General features: G+C 37.5%; 1 protein-coding gene across 1 annotated transcript in view; it reads left to right on the top strand.

Moving 5' to 3' along the window:
• LOC110032749 (cleavage and polyadenylation specificity factor subunit 3-II) overlaps window positions 1-14,292 on the top strand; it is a 98,551-nt gene extending 84,259 nt beyond the window's left edge. The window contains exons 11-13 of the mRNA XM_020736495.1: window positions 2,884-3,025; window positions 12,527-12,623; window positions 13,320-14,292. Coding sequence (XP_020592154.1) covers window positions 2,884-3,025; window positions 12,527-12,623; window positions 13,320-14,132 — 1,052 coding nt within the window. The 3' untranslated portion in view covers window positions 14,133-14,292. The remainder of the gene's footprint in view (window positions 1-2,883; window positions 3,026-12,526; window positions 12,624-13,319) is intronic.
• The last annotated feature ends 365 nt before the right edge of the window (window positions 14,293-14,657 follow it).

Below are 14,657 nucleotides of genomic sequence, written 5' to 3'. Positions count from 1 at the left end.
AGAAGAGGGGGGGGTGGGGGGGTGGGGTTAATGAGTGTGATTCTATAGTGAATTGTTTTTTATAATTTTGAAAGGGAATGAAATGGGAAGTTCATGTATAAAGAAATTGAATACTATAGAGAAAAAAAGGACTATGTTCTTAGGATGGATGAGATTTCCAAGCTATCATGAGTGGGAAAGGAGGGGTTATTTAGAGGGGAATCATGTTTTAGGGAAATTTACATTTTTTTTCCCTTTAAAATTTTTTTCTTCTATTAAATCTCTTTTGGTGAACTCTCTCTCTCTCTTCTATTCATTTTTTTTTAATTGAGGGTGTACTACTGGCTGAAAATTTGAGGCATAAGTGGTTGGGAAAAGAAAGAAAAGTTGAGGAATGTTTAAATAGTATAAACACAACAATAACAACAAGAAGACTTTATCCCACCAAGTGGGGTTGGCTTGAAAGTTCAATTAATGCTGCGACAAAATTATGGTACCTTATTTTAACATGAAATTGATTGAAATGTCAATGGGGTTTTCATCTTTCTTCTCTGATTGGGCAAATAGGCTAGAATTTGATGCCTTTACGTGATTTGTGTGAAGAAGGTTTGATGTGGGATGAACTATGATGATTTTTTTAGTTCATATAAAGGTTATTTGTACAATTTATTTAACTAAAAGCTTATTACATTGTGATTAGGTACTAGTACTAATTTACACAACATTATACGTTACTCAAAAGTGATAATTTTGTGTTTTTATATAAGAATAAGAGGGATAAATCAAATAGTGATGATATTACAAAGACGAAGAAAGACCAATGAATATAGAATGGAAATGAAATTCCTATGGTGAAGATAGAACAACTATTAATGCATTCTATGTTAGTAAAAATTACTTCCAGAAACTATATTTGATCATTGTTGTGATCTTTCCTTGAAGTCAATCCAAGGGTCGTGCCCTTCACACTCGAGAAATTCTTCTGTGGAAAAAAAAAAGGTAGAAAATGTTAGAAGCAATTCTCCATTCAATAATCAATTATTTAATATTACAAGAGCCTCCCTGTTTATAGTAATAACAGAGAGACACCAAAAGACATACATTCAAACATATTATGAAACACACTATTATTTTCATGTCTATCATTAATTGCTTGCGTACCATCAGGCTAAATAACTTGATGGGTTAATATGATCTATGGCAAAAGAAGTAGTCCAACAATCATAAGCCCAAAGTATAAACAAAACTAAACATGAACAATGGGCATGGATGATTTAAGTACATGAAATTTACACTACATGACCTTACCTAACACTCAAACAAAAACTCTCGTAGGAAATAGCATAGTATGTCCTTGATTTGTAAATCTAAAATGCATCATCCATCAGGGGTGGTGCCTGAAAGATTTATAAGGGGAAAAGAATGAACTAATCATAAGGTAACATTAAAGGATGAACTGCACGTTATTAAATGTGGAGAGGGATGACAGAAGAAATATGCATACAGAACTTGGTATAATGACCTCATAATTAATCCATTTCATTTTTTTGATCGATGTCTAGAAGTCTATACAAGCAATCTTATTTATAAAGGTCTAAAGGATGAGGCCTTGTCTTTTTAACACTTGCTTTAAATAAAAAAGAAAATAAATAACATTCAGGCAAAATTATTGATATGTTGAAAACTTCTTGAATCAACTTTTTAAATAATAAATAACATTCAGCCAAAATTATTGCTATGTTGAAAACTTCTTGAATCAACTTTCTTAATATTGGCTTAACTCAATATAATTGACTTATGAGAAACCAAATATGTGTGCTTAGTAGGTTGAATGGTGACCTATGCAGACAGAATCTTCAATTAGATCTCAAATTTGGTTTTATATCAAGGTAGTTTGTGTTTACAACTCCTGATGAACTAATTTTAATTTTGAGCCTTGCAAGTTGTTGAAAATTTTTTAATATTTCACTCATTTCTTTTATTGTTTTGTACTTTGTTGGGCTTGTTTAACTACTTCTAAATTTTTTGCTTTCTGTGGTTGAACAAATGTTTTTCTATGTTGAATTGCTGAATTTGTTTTTTTTTTCTGTAGTATAGGTCGAAGTCTTACTTTTTATGAGCATATACTTGTAATAGTTCAGTTTCTGCTAAGCACAATTGTATTATGCTCAAATATTATCCAAAATTCTTCTGATATCTTTTAATGCGTTTCTACTGGTTCTCAGCAAATTGTTTTAACTTGTACCTCTTTACAGTAAAATAACAGTCCTTTCATCATTTGATATGTTTTGAGCGTCTACCTGACTAGAAGTTACCCTAAAGGATGCAATTAACTAGATTTGATAGGAAATGCAGATTTTAGCAAGAAGGTTGTGTATGGCAGTCAACTCATGTCGTTTGGCTGATGCTTAATTTTCAGGGTATTTGTTATTGTTTGATCTATTCTAGACACTTCCCGATATTAATGCCTGGTAGTTAACAATATAATATCATATTGACCTGATAATATACATCTTTCATGAACTTATAAAATTTTATATTAATTTCAGACTTAGCCATTCTTATATTTAACATTGTACAAGTCAATAATCTTTTATTTCTCAATCATTGAAGTGCACATGACATCAACTTCTAGTTGTAACTCCAACTATTTTTTTTTTTTAATTACTCAATTATTTTTATTGTTATCCCAAAGCTTAGTTAGGTTTGTTTGTTATTTCCAGAAGAGAGTCTAGGATTATCAACTGTTGCCAGCTAGTGTATATGCCCTGGTGGTTTGTGTGTGTGTGTCATTCATTTTGCTAGACGAGTGCGTCATTCATTTTACTAGCATTTATTTGTGCTTCTAGAGATTTATTTTCCCTTCTCTGACATCTATTGGCATTATATTTGTTTGTTTTGAAGTGTGTTCGTTTGATCGGTCCCTTGTCAATGCGCCTGGACCTTGCATTCTTTTTGCAACCCCTGGGATGATTAGTGGCGGATTTTCTCTTGAGGTTTTCAAGCAATGGGCTCCATCTGAAAATAACCTTGTTACGCTGCCTGGGTATTCTCTAACCTATGTAATTAATCTCTACCTGTAATCATTTCTTACAGTGGCTTAATGCAAAACATATGAAGTTTTTCCCAAAATTGTAAATGCAATGCAATGCTTCATAATCTACATTTGAACTCTTGCATGTGATATTGTTACATTTTACAATGATTTTTAAAGTAGTTATAGAAGAAAGTATCTTGCATTTATTCACTTTATCTTAATGTTAACTAAGTAGCTCCAGTGATATATAGCATTACAAACTAGTTAAGAATTGTCAGTTCAACAACTTGCTCTATCTCGATTGCCTCTTCGATTTTTATCACATTAGTCAGCGTTGATTGGGATTACGGGTAAAAGCAACTTGTTGTTGTAGATAGATGTGGGCAAAATAATGTTGTCAAAAGTTGTTAGAAAAGTAATGAATATAGAAGTGTCAAATATAAACTGATCTAACACTTCAGAGCAGTTGCGAGATAACAAGTATCTCTCAACCATCTCTTTGTAAAGTGAGATTTGAGACCCGTTAATGTGGGGCGTCGAAGATGTCTGGAACGATGTGGTCCAGGACATGGGAGGGTTTGTCGGCCTTCTAAAGTTTGGAGTACTGTTTTTAAGAGGGGGCCCACTCCTAGTAACATAAGACTATATAATTGCTTTTTTAATTTTTAGGATTTAGTTTTTTTCTGTGATTTGCTTCGGGACAACCGTCAACATCTCCTTTTCCTTTTCTTGGGTTTATCATTGGGTTCCGAGTGGTGTTTCGGTTCTATTTTGATCTCTAGGTGGTATTTGTCCTTCTTATATCTTTTCCCCAAACTTTCCTGCATTGCTCGCTCTTCCCTTTTATCATTTTCCTTGATGTTGCCAATTAGAGCAGTACTCCCACCGCTATTAGTGTTGCTCGCCGTTTTTACCCTTTCTTTCGCCGATTTCCCCACTGCTGTCTCCACCTTCTAGCTTGTTGGCAGACCCCCTTGCCACCTTCCGGGAGGTCCAAACCCTGTTGTTGTAATTTCAGATTTTTTAATTCAGGAATAACATTTAATTTCTGTTGGGTGTTTGATACATTCCAGTATCATTTGGTATCAGAGTTAGCCTAACCCCAGCTCCATCCTAGAGTTATCAAATTCCACCAATATACCTTTTTTTTTTCTGCACCATAAATCAGCCCCATATACTCTCTTTCTCCTCTTAAATCTAAAACTTAGTCATGCCACCGAGAAGACAATTGTCAGAAGTCGATCAGGAACTTACCATGTAAGAGTGGCAGATCCGCCAACTTCAACAAAGACTTACTGAAACTGAGGAAGATACCCATGTAGAGATCACCGTCGATCGTATGGTGAGATTCAAAGAGGAGAGAGGGTGGACAATTTGAATCCCTTCCATAGAGATGATTCCGGCCAAAAGGAGGATGGGCCACAACATTGTGGGATTCAATATCAAAGGAGACCGTGGGATGGAATGACTTTTGGGGATGTGGAGACATAGGGGTGAAGGTAGCTTATTTTCGAGAATAGAATGAATCTGAATAAATTTATCGAATGTTTGCGTATTGTTGGGAGGATTTTTGAGTATAATAAGGAAGCGCCAATTGTTGGGAGAGTGAAGCTTGTTGCCATAAAGGTTAAGAAATGCGTCTCTTTTTGTGGAGAAATCTGAAGCGAGTGAGATAGAGAGAAGGTAGGAACATGATAACTATTTGGGAGAAGATGAAGGAGGTACACATGAAGTACCTACACCCACACAATCGTCATAACATGTTTTTGAAGCTCCACGACCTTCAACTAAGAGAGTTGTCAGTGGAGAAGTTCAAAATAATGTTTGAGTAGCTCATACTGAAATGTGAGCTGACAAAGCCAAAGGAGCACACTATATCTAGATACTTGTGAGGTCTGAAGCCAACCATCAACAATGTTGTCTAACTACAATTTTACTAGTCATTGAGTGATGTTCAGGCATTGTTCCTGAAGATGGAGAAATAATAAAAGCAGATCAAGATTCCACCTTCATTTAGACAGTCACTTACAGTAGGAGCTAGTAAGAATACATTTGAGGAATGTGTCAACACTTTCCAAAAAGATGATAGAGCTGATCAAAGTGGGAAGAAGCCTGAGTGGAAGAGTACACACAACACAATGGCCTCAAGGAAGTGCTTCAGATGTCATGGGTTTGGACACATCGCCTTAATTTGCCCTCTTTCATTGAGCAGGGAGCAGTAGAAGTTGACAATGGTAATAAAGGCAAAAGAAAGTGAGGTGGAGTTCCAGCTTCTAGCTGATAAGGATAAGATGGCCGTGGTTCGTCGGGTCCTTCAGACTGATGCTAAGAGAAAGTAGCAGTGACTTCACTACAACATCTTTTATACCTTGTAGCACATGAAGGGAAAGGTGTGCAACTTTATCATCGATTGAGGTATTGAGAATGTGGTCTACTCAAATGGTGGACAAGTTGGATCTCACTATTTGGGCATTGTCAGCCATATTCCTTGACTTAGTTAAAGAAGAGGAACAAGAGCATCATTGACAGGAATTGCCTTGTAAAATTTTCTATTGCAGATTAGTTGCATGATTAAGTGTAATGTGATGTTGTAATCAGGGATTTTTGTCACATTCTATTACGAGGACCATGACAGTTTTATCACAAGGCTTAGTTTGATGGGTTCAAGAATGCTTAGCTATTCATCAAAGATGGAAAGCACATAGTTCTACCTTATGGAGACTCTGATGTTATAGGTGTTCTTGTCATGAGAGGTGCCATTGGGATCAATTTTGGTGATCTTAGTGGTAGTGAGACAAAACCAATATCAGACATATGACAACCACTACAAAGAGAGTTTTAGGATATTTTGATCGATAGCTTACCGCAAGGGCTGCCACTATTAGGGAATGTTCAAGCTGCCTTCACTTTAGAGAGGAATGAGCTAAACTTGAGCTACTTTTGGAGGACTTTGCGGAGTACGTAGGAACGAAGTTTTAGTTCAATTCAATCATGTACTCACTAATGGTTGGATAGATAGAGATGATTATTCGCACTTCGTGAGACCTTCTCAGGTGTTATATATAGGATAGTGCATTTGATAGTGGGATCTAGGTGCTTCTAGGGACGCAGTCGAAATCCCTCAATTATCGGGAGATTGCAACTTTTTCGCCACCTTTAATGTAGTCGACTTGACTTCTTAATATGAGGAGATAGAAGCTTCGACAGATTAGATCGAACTTCTCCAATCCCGGGAGACAAATTTAGGGTATCACAGACGCCTGAGTCGGTTCGGTTCAAGACTTATGAGGGCTGGCTGACCCTCTAAAGTTGGGAGTGTCCTCTTTTTTTAAGTGGGGCCCACTTCTAATTACCTAAGACTATATATTTGTTTTTGTGATGTTCAGGTGATGCGGGGCGCTTTTTGCCCCAGACGCGACAAGTAACTAATTTGCCTCAAGACCAGTCTGGTCCAAGCAGAGGAGGGACCGACCGATTCTTCTAATTATGGGTTTTCCTACTATTTGAAGAAGGGTCTACTCCTCTTTTCACTAGATCTATATATATGTTATTTCTTCGTATTTATGTCAGCTTTTATCATGTTTTTGTTCAGGAAAGACAGCGGCGTCTCAGTTTGTCTCTTCTAGGGATGTATTTAAAGGAGGTTGGTGCTCGGTTGTAACTAATCCTAGGTGGTGATATTCTAAGGGTCGAGCGATGTTTCTACTATGGTTCATTCTCGAAGGAGTATTTATACTCGACTTTCCATCTTCGTAGCATGTCCTTCACCGTTGTTATCATCGTAATTGTTACAGCCGCTCTGACTAACAGTTCCTGCTGCTCCAAACTTCTCTGGCCACCGATTTCCCCCTCCCTTCCCCTCCCTGTTGTTTTCCTTTGTAACTTCCTACATCTTGCTCTCCTCCTCTGCAGACCCAAAACACCCAGCCACAACTCCTCCAAACCCCATCCATAACCACCTTCAACCACAACTCCACGGTACAATCCGTAAACGACCATCCCCTTATTCCCATGTTTCCTGCTGCTCTCCTATGACATCTACCCTTCACGTCTTCCTGCTCTCCAACCATACCACCCTCTTTTCCTTATTTCAGCCTCCCACAACCAACTTTCAGCCACCCGTTTTTCCCTATTTAAGCCTCACCACAACCACTTTTTAGCCTTGCTACCTTTGCTAACCACCTCCCCCGAGCCAATCGCAACCACCTTCGGCTTTCCATCACACATACGCGACCACCACCCCATTAGAATACAAATCTTGTTGAATTTGTGTTATGCATGTCGTTTTTCTATTTCTGCATGTTTGTAACCACGTATTGACTTTCTTTAGTAGTAATATTTGGTCTTTTATTGTTGTTTGGTTAATTTCATTATCGTTTGATATCCGAGCTAGTTTAACTTTAGCTCTATTTTATGATTTCTAGCCCCACCTATACTCAACTCTATCTCCACTCCAAAATTTTCTTTCCCACCATACCTTACCTCTACACACCTCTTGCTACCTATCTACACCTACACCCTAACCTCGCCCCTGTCTAATTGCAATTGTGGGAACCTGATCAGGAATTTACCATGGACAACACATGACTATTCTGCCAAGTGCTACAACAACTCGAGATCATTGAGAAAAAGGACCCAAGTAGGGATCACCGTCGACTGTGATAGTGAAAGTCGTGGAGAGCAAGAACATATGAATCCCTTTTGTAGGTATGATTTCAATGGTGAGGAGGATCGACTAGGGCACTTTGGGATAACAATATTAGAGGAGGCCGAGAGATGAGGTGCATGCTGGATGATGCATAGATGAAATGTCTGTTGGAAGATACAGAGATGAGGTGCTAGTTGGAAGTTATAAGGATGACGTGCCTGTTGGAGGATATTGAGACTTGGTAGTGAAAGTGGACCTACCAAACTTAAAGTGGAGAATCGATCTGGATGATTTCCTCAAGTGGACGCAAACTGTTGAGCGGATCTTTGAATACAACTTGTTGTCCGATGATAGGAGAGAAGCTCACTGTCATCAAGCTGAAGAAGAATGCTTCTTTGTGGTGAGATAATTTGAAGAGGGAGATCTAGAAAGAATGATGTGCCATAATCACTTCTGGGTAGAAAATGAATAAGGCGATGCAGCGACAATATTTACCCCCACACTATCGCCATGATATTTTCTTGAAACTCCACCACCTACAAGGGAAGCTTTTAGTGGAGTACACGATAGAATTTATGCAGCTCAAGTTGAATTGTGAGCTGAAGGAGGCAGGAGCATACCACAACTAGATACTTGGGAGACCTGAAGCCTGCCATCAGTAATGTGGTTCAACTAAAATCCTATTGGACACTGAGGGACGTGCAGACCTTAGCACTGAAAGTATAGAGATAGGTGAAGTAGAGCAGACAACCACCCACAGTGGGAAACCTTAGGAGAAGCATTCCTCAGGGAGTGGAAGAGACTGTTCAGGAGCAAGATAGAGCCACTCATAGTGAGAAGAAGCTAGGGAAATGTAGCCCAATATAGTCTCAGTCAGAAAATTACTCTAGATACCATGGTTTCAGGCACATTGGGTTGTTTGACGAGCCGAATTGTCTATCATTGAGAAGCGTAAAGTGGAAGAAGTTAGTGACAAAGAAGCAGTTGAAAAACGTAGTGAGTACCAGATTTCATTTGATGAGGGCAACACACTTGTGGTTTGACGGGTCCTACAGACTGAGGCTACGAGGGATTAGCAGTGGTTTCACCACAACATATTTTACACTCGTACTTTGAAGTAGTTTCATCATTGATGTAGTAAGAATGTGACATCTACATAGATGGTTGATAAATTCAGCCTCAAGACTTAGAGACATTCCCCGTCGTATTCTCTGATGTGGTTGAAGGAGAATATGTACATCATTGAATGGAGGTGTCTCGTAGAATTTGTAATTAGGAACAAGCTGTAGGATCAGATATGTTGTGACATGGTGCCGATGGATGTCTGTCACCTTTTATTGGGGCAACTGTGGTAGTTTGATTGTCGAATTTGGCATGACAAGTTTAAGAACGCCTATTCCTTCACCAAAGATCTTATTTTTTGCAGAGTTTGAGATGACAAGTGCTTTTGCCAATAAAGAAGTGCCAGTAGGACCAATTCTGGTGATGGCAGGGGCAACCAGTACATAGTGTTTCAAGACATCCTGTTCGATAGCTTACAGCCATGATCACCACCAGTCGGAGAGATTGAGACCATCCTTACCTCATATTGGGTGAACCAAGTGTGGATTACTTTTGGAGGATTCAATAGAATGCACTTAGCACAAAATCTTTGTTCAACTCACCAGTGTAACCCTAGATGGTTCGATTGATAGTGATGTTTGCTCACAAATGGGAAAAATTCATCCAGTGTTTTGGGAGACAATGCTGTTGATGGTGGGACCCAGGTACTTCTAGGGCCATTGTCGAAAATCCTTCAGCTCTTCGGAGGTTACAACAGCTCCATGACCTTCAACGTGCTGATAGAAGTTTCAACGAAGGAGGTCAAGGCTCATCCCCGGGAGATTGACGCTGGGCGCCCTAGACGCGAGAATTTTCATTGATTTTCCCTAGGATCAGTTCGGAGGGACCAATCATTCCTTCCAAGCAGGACTTACTCCTATTTACCCTGAGTCTATATATATGTTATTTCTTTGTGTTTAGGGCAGTTTTTGTCAATTTTTTGTTCAGCATCCCGGTTTTTTTCTTCTAGGACTGTATCCAAATGCGGGTGGTGCTCTAGCGGTAGCTCGTTTTAGGTAGTGAACTTCTAAGGGTCGAGTGGTGCTTCGGCTGTAGCTTGTTCCTGATCGAGTATTTATCGTCGACTTTATATCTTAGCCTCATTTCATTCACCGTCGCTGTAATTGTTGCAATCGCTCCGACGAACAGTTCCTGTGCTGTTCCTGCAGTCTCGCACTTTCCTGGCTGCCACGTCCCCCTCCATCTCTGTTTTCTTCCTATAGTCAGCAACTCCCTATACACTGCCATCCCTCACTTGCAAACCCCTATCACCTAGCCGAAACACCTTCAGACCCCGTCCATACCCACCTTCAGCCGCAGCTTCTTCAGGCCCCGTTCATACCCACCTTCAGCCTCTTTTTCCTATTTCAGTCTCACCACATCCATCTTCCAGCCTTCCTATCCTTGTTGTCCACCTCCTTGCGAGTGAACTGTAACCACTTCCAGCCTTCCATCACGCATATTTGATCACCACCACCATTGGGATACAAACCTTTTTGCATTTTTGTTGTGTATGTTGTTGTTTTTCTATTTTCGCATGTCATTTAGTTTTCCTCAGTAATAATATTTGTTTTATTTATTTTTTATTTTTTTTGTTCTCCTATTGTTGCTTGGTTAACTCCGATATCATCAGACTTTAATTTTTTTTATGATTTGCTTCGGGACAGTGTCAACATCTCTTTTTTTCCTTTCTAAGATTGTATCCTAGGGTTCTAAGTAGTGCTCCGGCTGTATCCTAGGGTTCTAAGTAGTGCTCCGGCTGTATCCTAAGGTTCTAAGTAGTGTTCTAGCCCTATCTTGGCCTCTATTAGTGCTGCGGCTGTATCCTAAGGTTCTAAATAGTGCTATGGTTATATCTTGGTCTCTAGGTGGTATTTATCCTTCCTATTCCTTTTCCCCAACCTTTCCAACAACTCTCCCGCATCCCTTTTATCATTTTCCTTCCTACCGCTAGTCAGAGCAGTGCTCTCACCGCTGTTCTTGCTGATCGCTTCTTTTTTCCTTTGCTGTCGCCGCTTATCCATTGCTACCTCCACCTTCAAGCTTGCTGGCCAACCCCCTTGCCACCTCCGCGGAGATCCAAAACCTTAGCCGACATCACCTGCACATTAGATCCAACTCTAGTTCTAGTGCTATGTGTTATTTTGTTCCAATTTTTGATTTGCCAGTTGTTGTTGTAATTTCAGATTTTTTAATTCAATAACAACATTTGTTTTCGGTTGTTTTTGATAAATTCTGGTATCACCCATGAGGAAAGGTTTATTGTAGTTTGGCATTTAGTTGAGACTTTATTTTTGTAAAGATTGATAACACAAGGTAATCGATTTATGCAATACCTCTTGGCTACACTTTAGGTTGGAGTTATGAACTTTTAACTATAATCCATTTTTTTACTATTATTATTTTCAATAGGTTAAGCTCAACCTCTAGGTGTGAAGGCACATATTCCATAGAGGAGCAGTAAGACAACAAAGAAGATACAAGGTCCGCAAAATCTTCTGATGAAGGTGCCCAGCTTTCATCGAGATTTTATCAAAATCCCCGACTTTAGAGAGTCGTTCTTTTGCGCAAGGGTACGAGGGGTTGTCATCAGAAGGACAACTTTTTGAATAAGGCGTTCAGGCAGCCTTCTCAACCTCGGCCTATCTGGTCCCACTTTTTACTTGGTGGGTATTTTGTTTTTAAATTAAAAAGAAATAATAATAGTAAAAAAAAATTAAAAATTTGTCTTTTAGAAAACATTTCATTGCAGTTGAATTTCATAGAAACGACAACATTAATGAAAAATGGCTCCAGAAGATTGATAGATTACCTTAGTATCAACTTGTACATTAGAAAGGGCACTTGGGATCCAAATGGAGAGATTTTAGAGACGTAGAGACACAAACAGATTCTAAATCCTTTGCACCTGCATATAATTTACCTTTTCTAACCTAATCGAGACATTGATTGGATATCTCAACTCCTCCATATTGTATTTGCATTATCAATAATATTGATTGTTGTTTGATGGTCTTTTTTAATAGGAAAATTTACATACAGACCACTCAGATCCTATGCATTTACATATCTACGAGCTAAAACTTCAATTTTTACGTATACAACACCTTATCTATGCATGAATAGGCTTGTCGCTTTTTAAAAGTTAAAATGGTTGTATTTTTGATGGGTTATGTAAGATTTGGATTTTTTAAATGTTAAAAAGCTAACTTTTGGTCTAAGATATGTTAATACATAAAAATTAAGTGGCATGTCTGTAAATCTTCCTTTTTTTTTTGCTGCTACAGTGTTTTGGACAGATGCGGGCAAAGAAGTTAATTCATAAAACTAATATTAAAATAAGATATTAGAATATAGGTGCTCTCATTGATAAATCAATGAAATTAGTAGATATTATAAATAGTAGAAAGATAAATGTCTTGTGCATTCAAGAAACTAAATGTGTTAGAGAACAAGCTATGAAGATTGATAGCCTATGTTTTAAATTTTGGTATTCAGGTAAGAAATGGTGTAGATGCTTTAAATTCGACTTATGTTAAGAAAGGTGGAGGTAGACCTAAAAAGACCGGGGCATGTTGTATAAAAAATAAACTTAATTTATTAGAATTAAATGAAAGTTTGACAATCAATAGGACACAATGGAGAAAAATGATTCATGTAGCTGGCCCACTTAGTGGGATAAAAGGTGCTTGTTATTGCTACAATGTCTCTTAAAATCCAGAATATTGGCTGTTGCTTGATGTTCTTTCATATCTTGGCAGCTATTGTGTCGCTGGAACCGTTGGGCATAAACTTATGTCCGGAAAACCTGCTCGGATTGATCTGGACAAAGATACTTCCATTGATGTCCGTTGCCAGGTTTGTTCAAAAGCTGTTCTCAAGCTTTCTATTGGTGTTGCATGTTCTCTTTCAACTAAATGGTAATTTTTTATCGACATACACCATTGTTTTAATTTTTATTACATGAGGATGTACAAATCTGTTGAACATTAAAGGCCATTTGGGATCACTTTTATTTTTATTTATTTTTTGTTTATTTATGTTTTCAATTGGGCTTATTGTATAAAAAATGATCTTAATTTCCTAGAACTAAATGAAAATATGATACTAAATAGGATGCAATGGAGAAAAATGATTCATGTAGCCGACCCCACATAGTGGGATTAAGGCTTTGTTGTTGTTGTATGTTTTTACTTGAAATAAAACATGTTTGATATGTTTTAACATGTTTAGTTATTTTTAAAAACATTCAAAATAATTTTTGGATAATTTGAGTGTTTTTAAAAACAAGTTAATTTATTTTTAAAAACAAAATATCCAAACATGCATTTTTAAAATAAAGTGATCTCAAAAATTAAAAAAAAATCCCGAACAAGCCCAAATTAATTAGTGCTTATAATTTTCTTGCTAGCCCTTTGAGAGAAGACTTTCAGTAGACAACTCACTAAAAAGAATCTTCTCAATGAAGTTACATTGTTTATTTTTTAATTTTTTGAGACTTACCTGTTTTTCTTTTCCATATCTTTTATTCTAAATACATATTCTCCTTTTCAGATCCATCAAATGTCTTTCAGCCCACATACAGACGCAAAAGGCATCATGGATCTAATTAGTTTCTTATCTCCAAAACATGTCGTGCTTGTACATGGAGAGAAGCCTAAGATGGCAATATTGAAGGGAAGAATAGAGTCCGAACTTAAAATTCCTTGTTTTTTTCCAGCAAACAATGAGACTCTGTCCATTCCTGCCACACAAACTATAAAAGTAGATATTACAAAATCATACTTGACAAATTATTGTATTACAAACCGTAACCGTTCAAAAGACGAATCACCTTATCTTCCAGATTCTACCACCAGTCACGACGATATCTCAGAAATTTTCAGCAACGAACGAACGGCCGAGGGCATTCTTATGATGGAAAAGAACAAGATTGCAAAGATTGTTTACAAAAACGACCTTCTTCACGCATTAGATGCAAACGAGCACATCGTTCAGCTGGCTTTCTGCTGCCCAGTCAAAGTAAAGAACAGCCCGAAACCAGTAGACTGCTTGAATGGCAGAATCGAACCTCCCTCGTTATTGGAGTTACTATTGAGAGAACTTAAAATAAAAATTAATTGCAGCTTTTTGCAGAAAGACTTGGAGCATCTCCAGTTGAAATCATTTCAATCACGGATTTGTTTGAACAAACTTTGTTCTTACAGGATTGAGCAGGAGGGGAGGGACTGTAAAACTGAAACTTTCTTCTGCTGTAGCTGGTCATTCAGGGATGATAATCTGGCCAGGAAAATTCTTAATGTCATGAGAGAAGTGGAGTTAGATATGTCCAATTTAGCACTTCCAAGTGCCGGATCAAGTGAATAAATATATGGAATGTTGACATGATAACATCCGAAGATGTTTGAAGTTTAGGTGTTATTATTTTTGTTGAAAATGGAATATTTTTCTTGTTTGAATATGTGCTGACAGAAACTATACTCTCCTGTATGCTCACCTATGTTAATACACATTTATATAAAGAAGCTATTCTTTTTCTTATAGTAATGTTTTAATCTCTTTATTTTTGGGATAATTGCTTAGAGGTCATCCCAAACATTGATATTTACAAATTAATCACAAAGTGATTTTTTGGAACACTGCAGAACCGACGTATTTATGTGTTCCACGATCAAGCCATTGGCAATTTTATAAAAAAGAAAAAATATGGGGTTTTAGAATGAATATATATATTTGAGTGAGAATTTGAAAAATGGATGGTAAAGGGTGGCTGATTTGTAAATAGTAAGATTCGGGTGGCATGCATGTAATTTGCCTTTTATTTTCTCTCTTTAAATTTATCCAAAAATGTCAATTGAACATATTAGATGTTTGATATTAAAATGATTTCAT

This window comes from Phalaenopsis equestris, unplaced genomic scaffold, assembly GCF_001263595.1.
Source record: "Phalaenopsis equestris unplaced genomic scaffold, ASM126359v1 Scaffold001018, whole genome shotgun sequence".
In the NCBI taxonomy this organism is placed as follows: Eukaryota; Viridiplantae; Streptophyta; class Magnoliopsida; order Asparagales; family Orchidaceae; genus Phalaenopsis; species Phalaenopsis equestris.
Note: the sequence above shows the minus strand (reverse complement) of the source record. Positions and strands in the feature narration are given on the sequence as shown.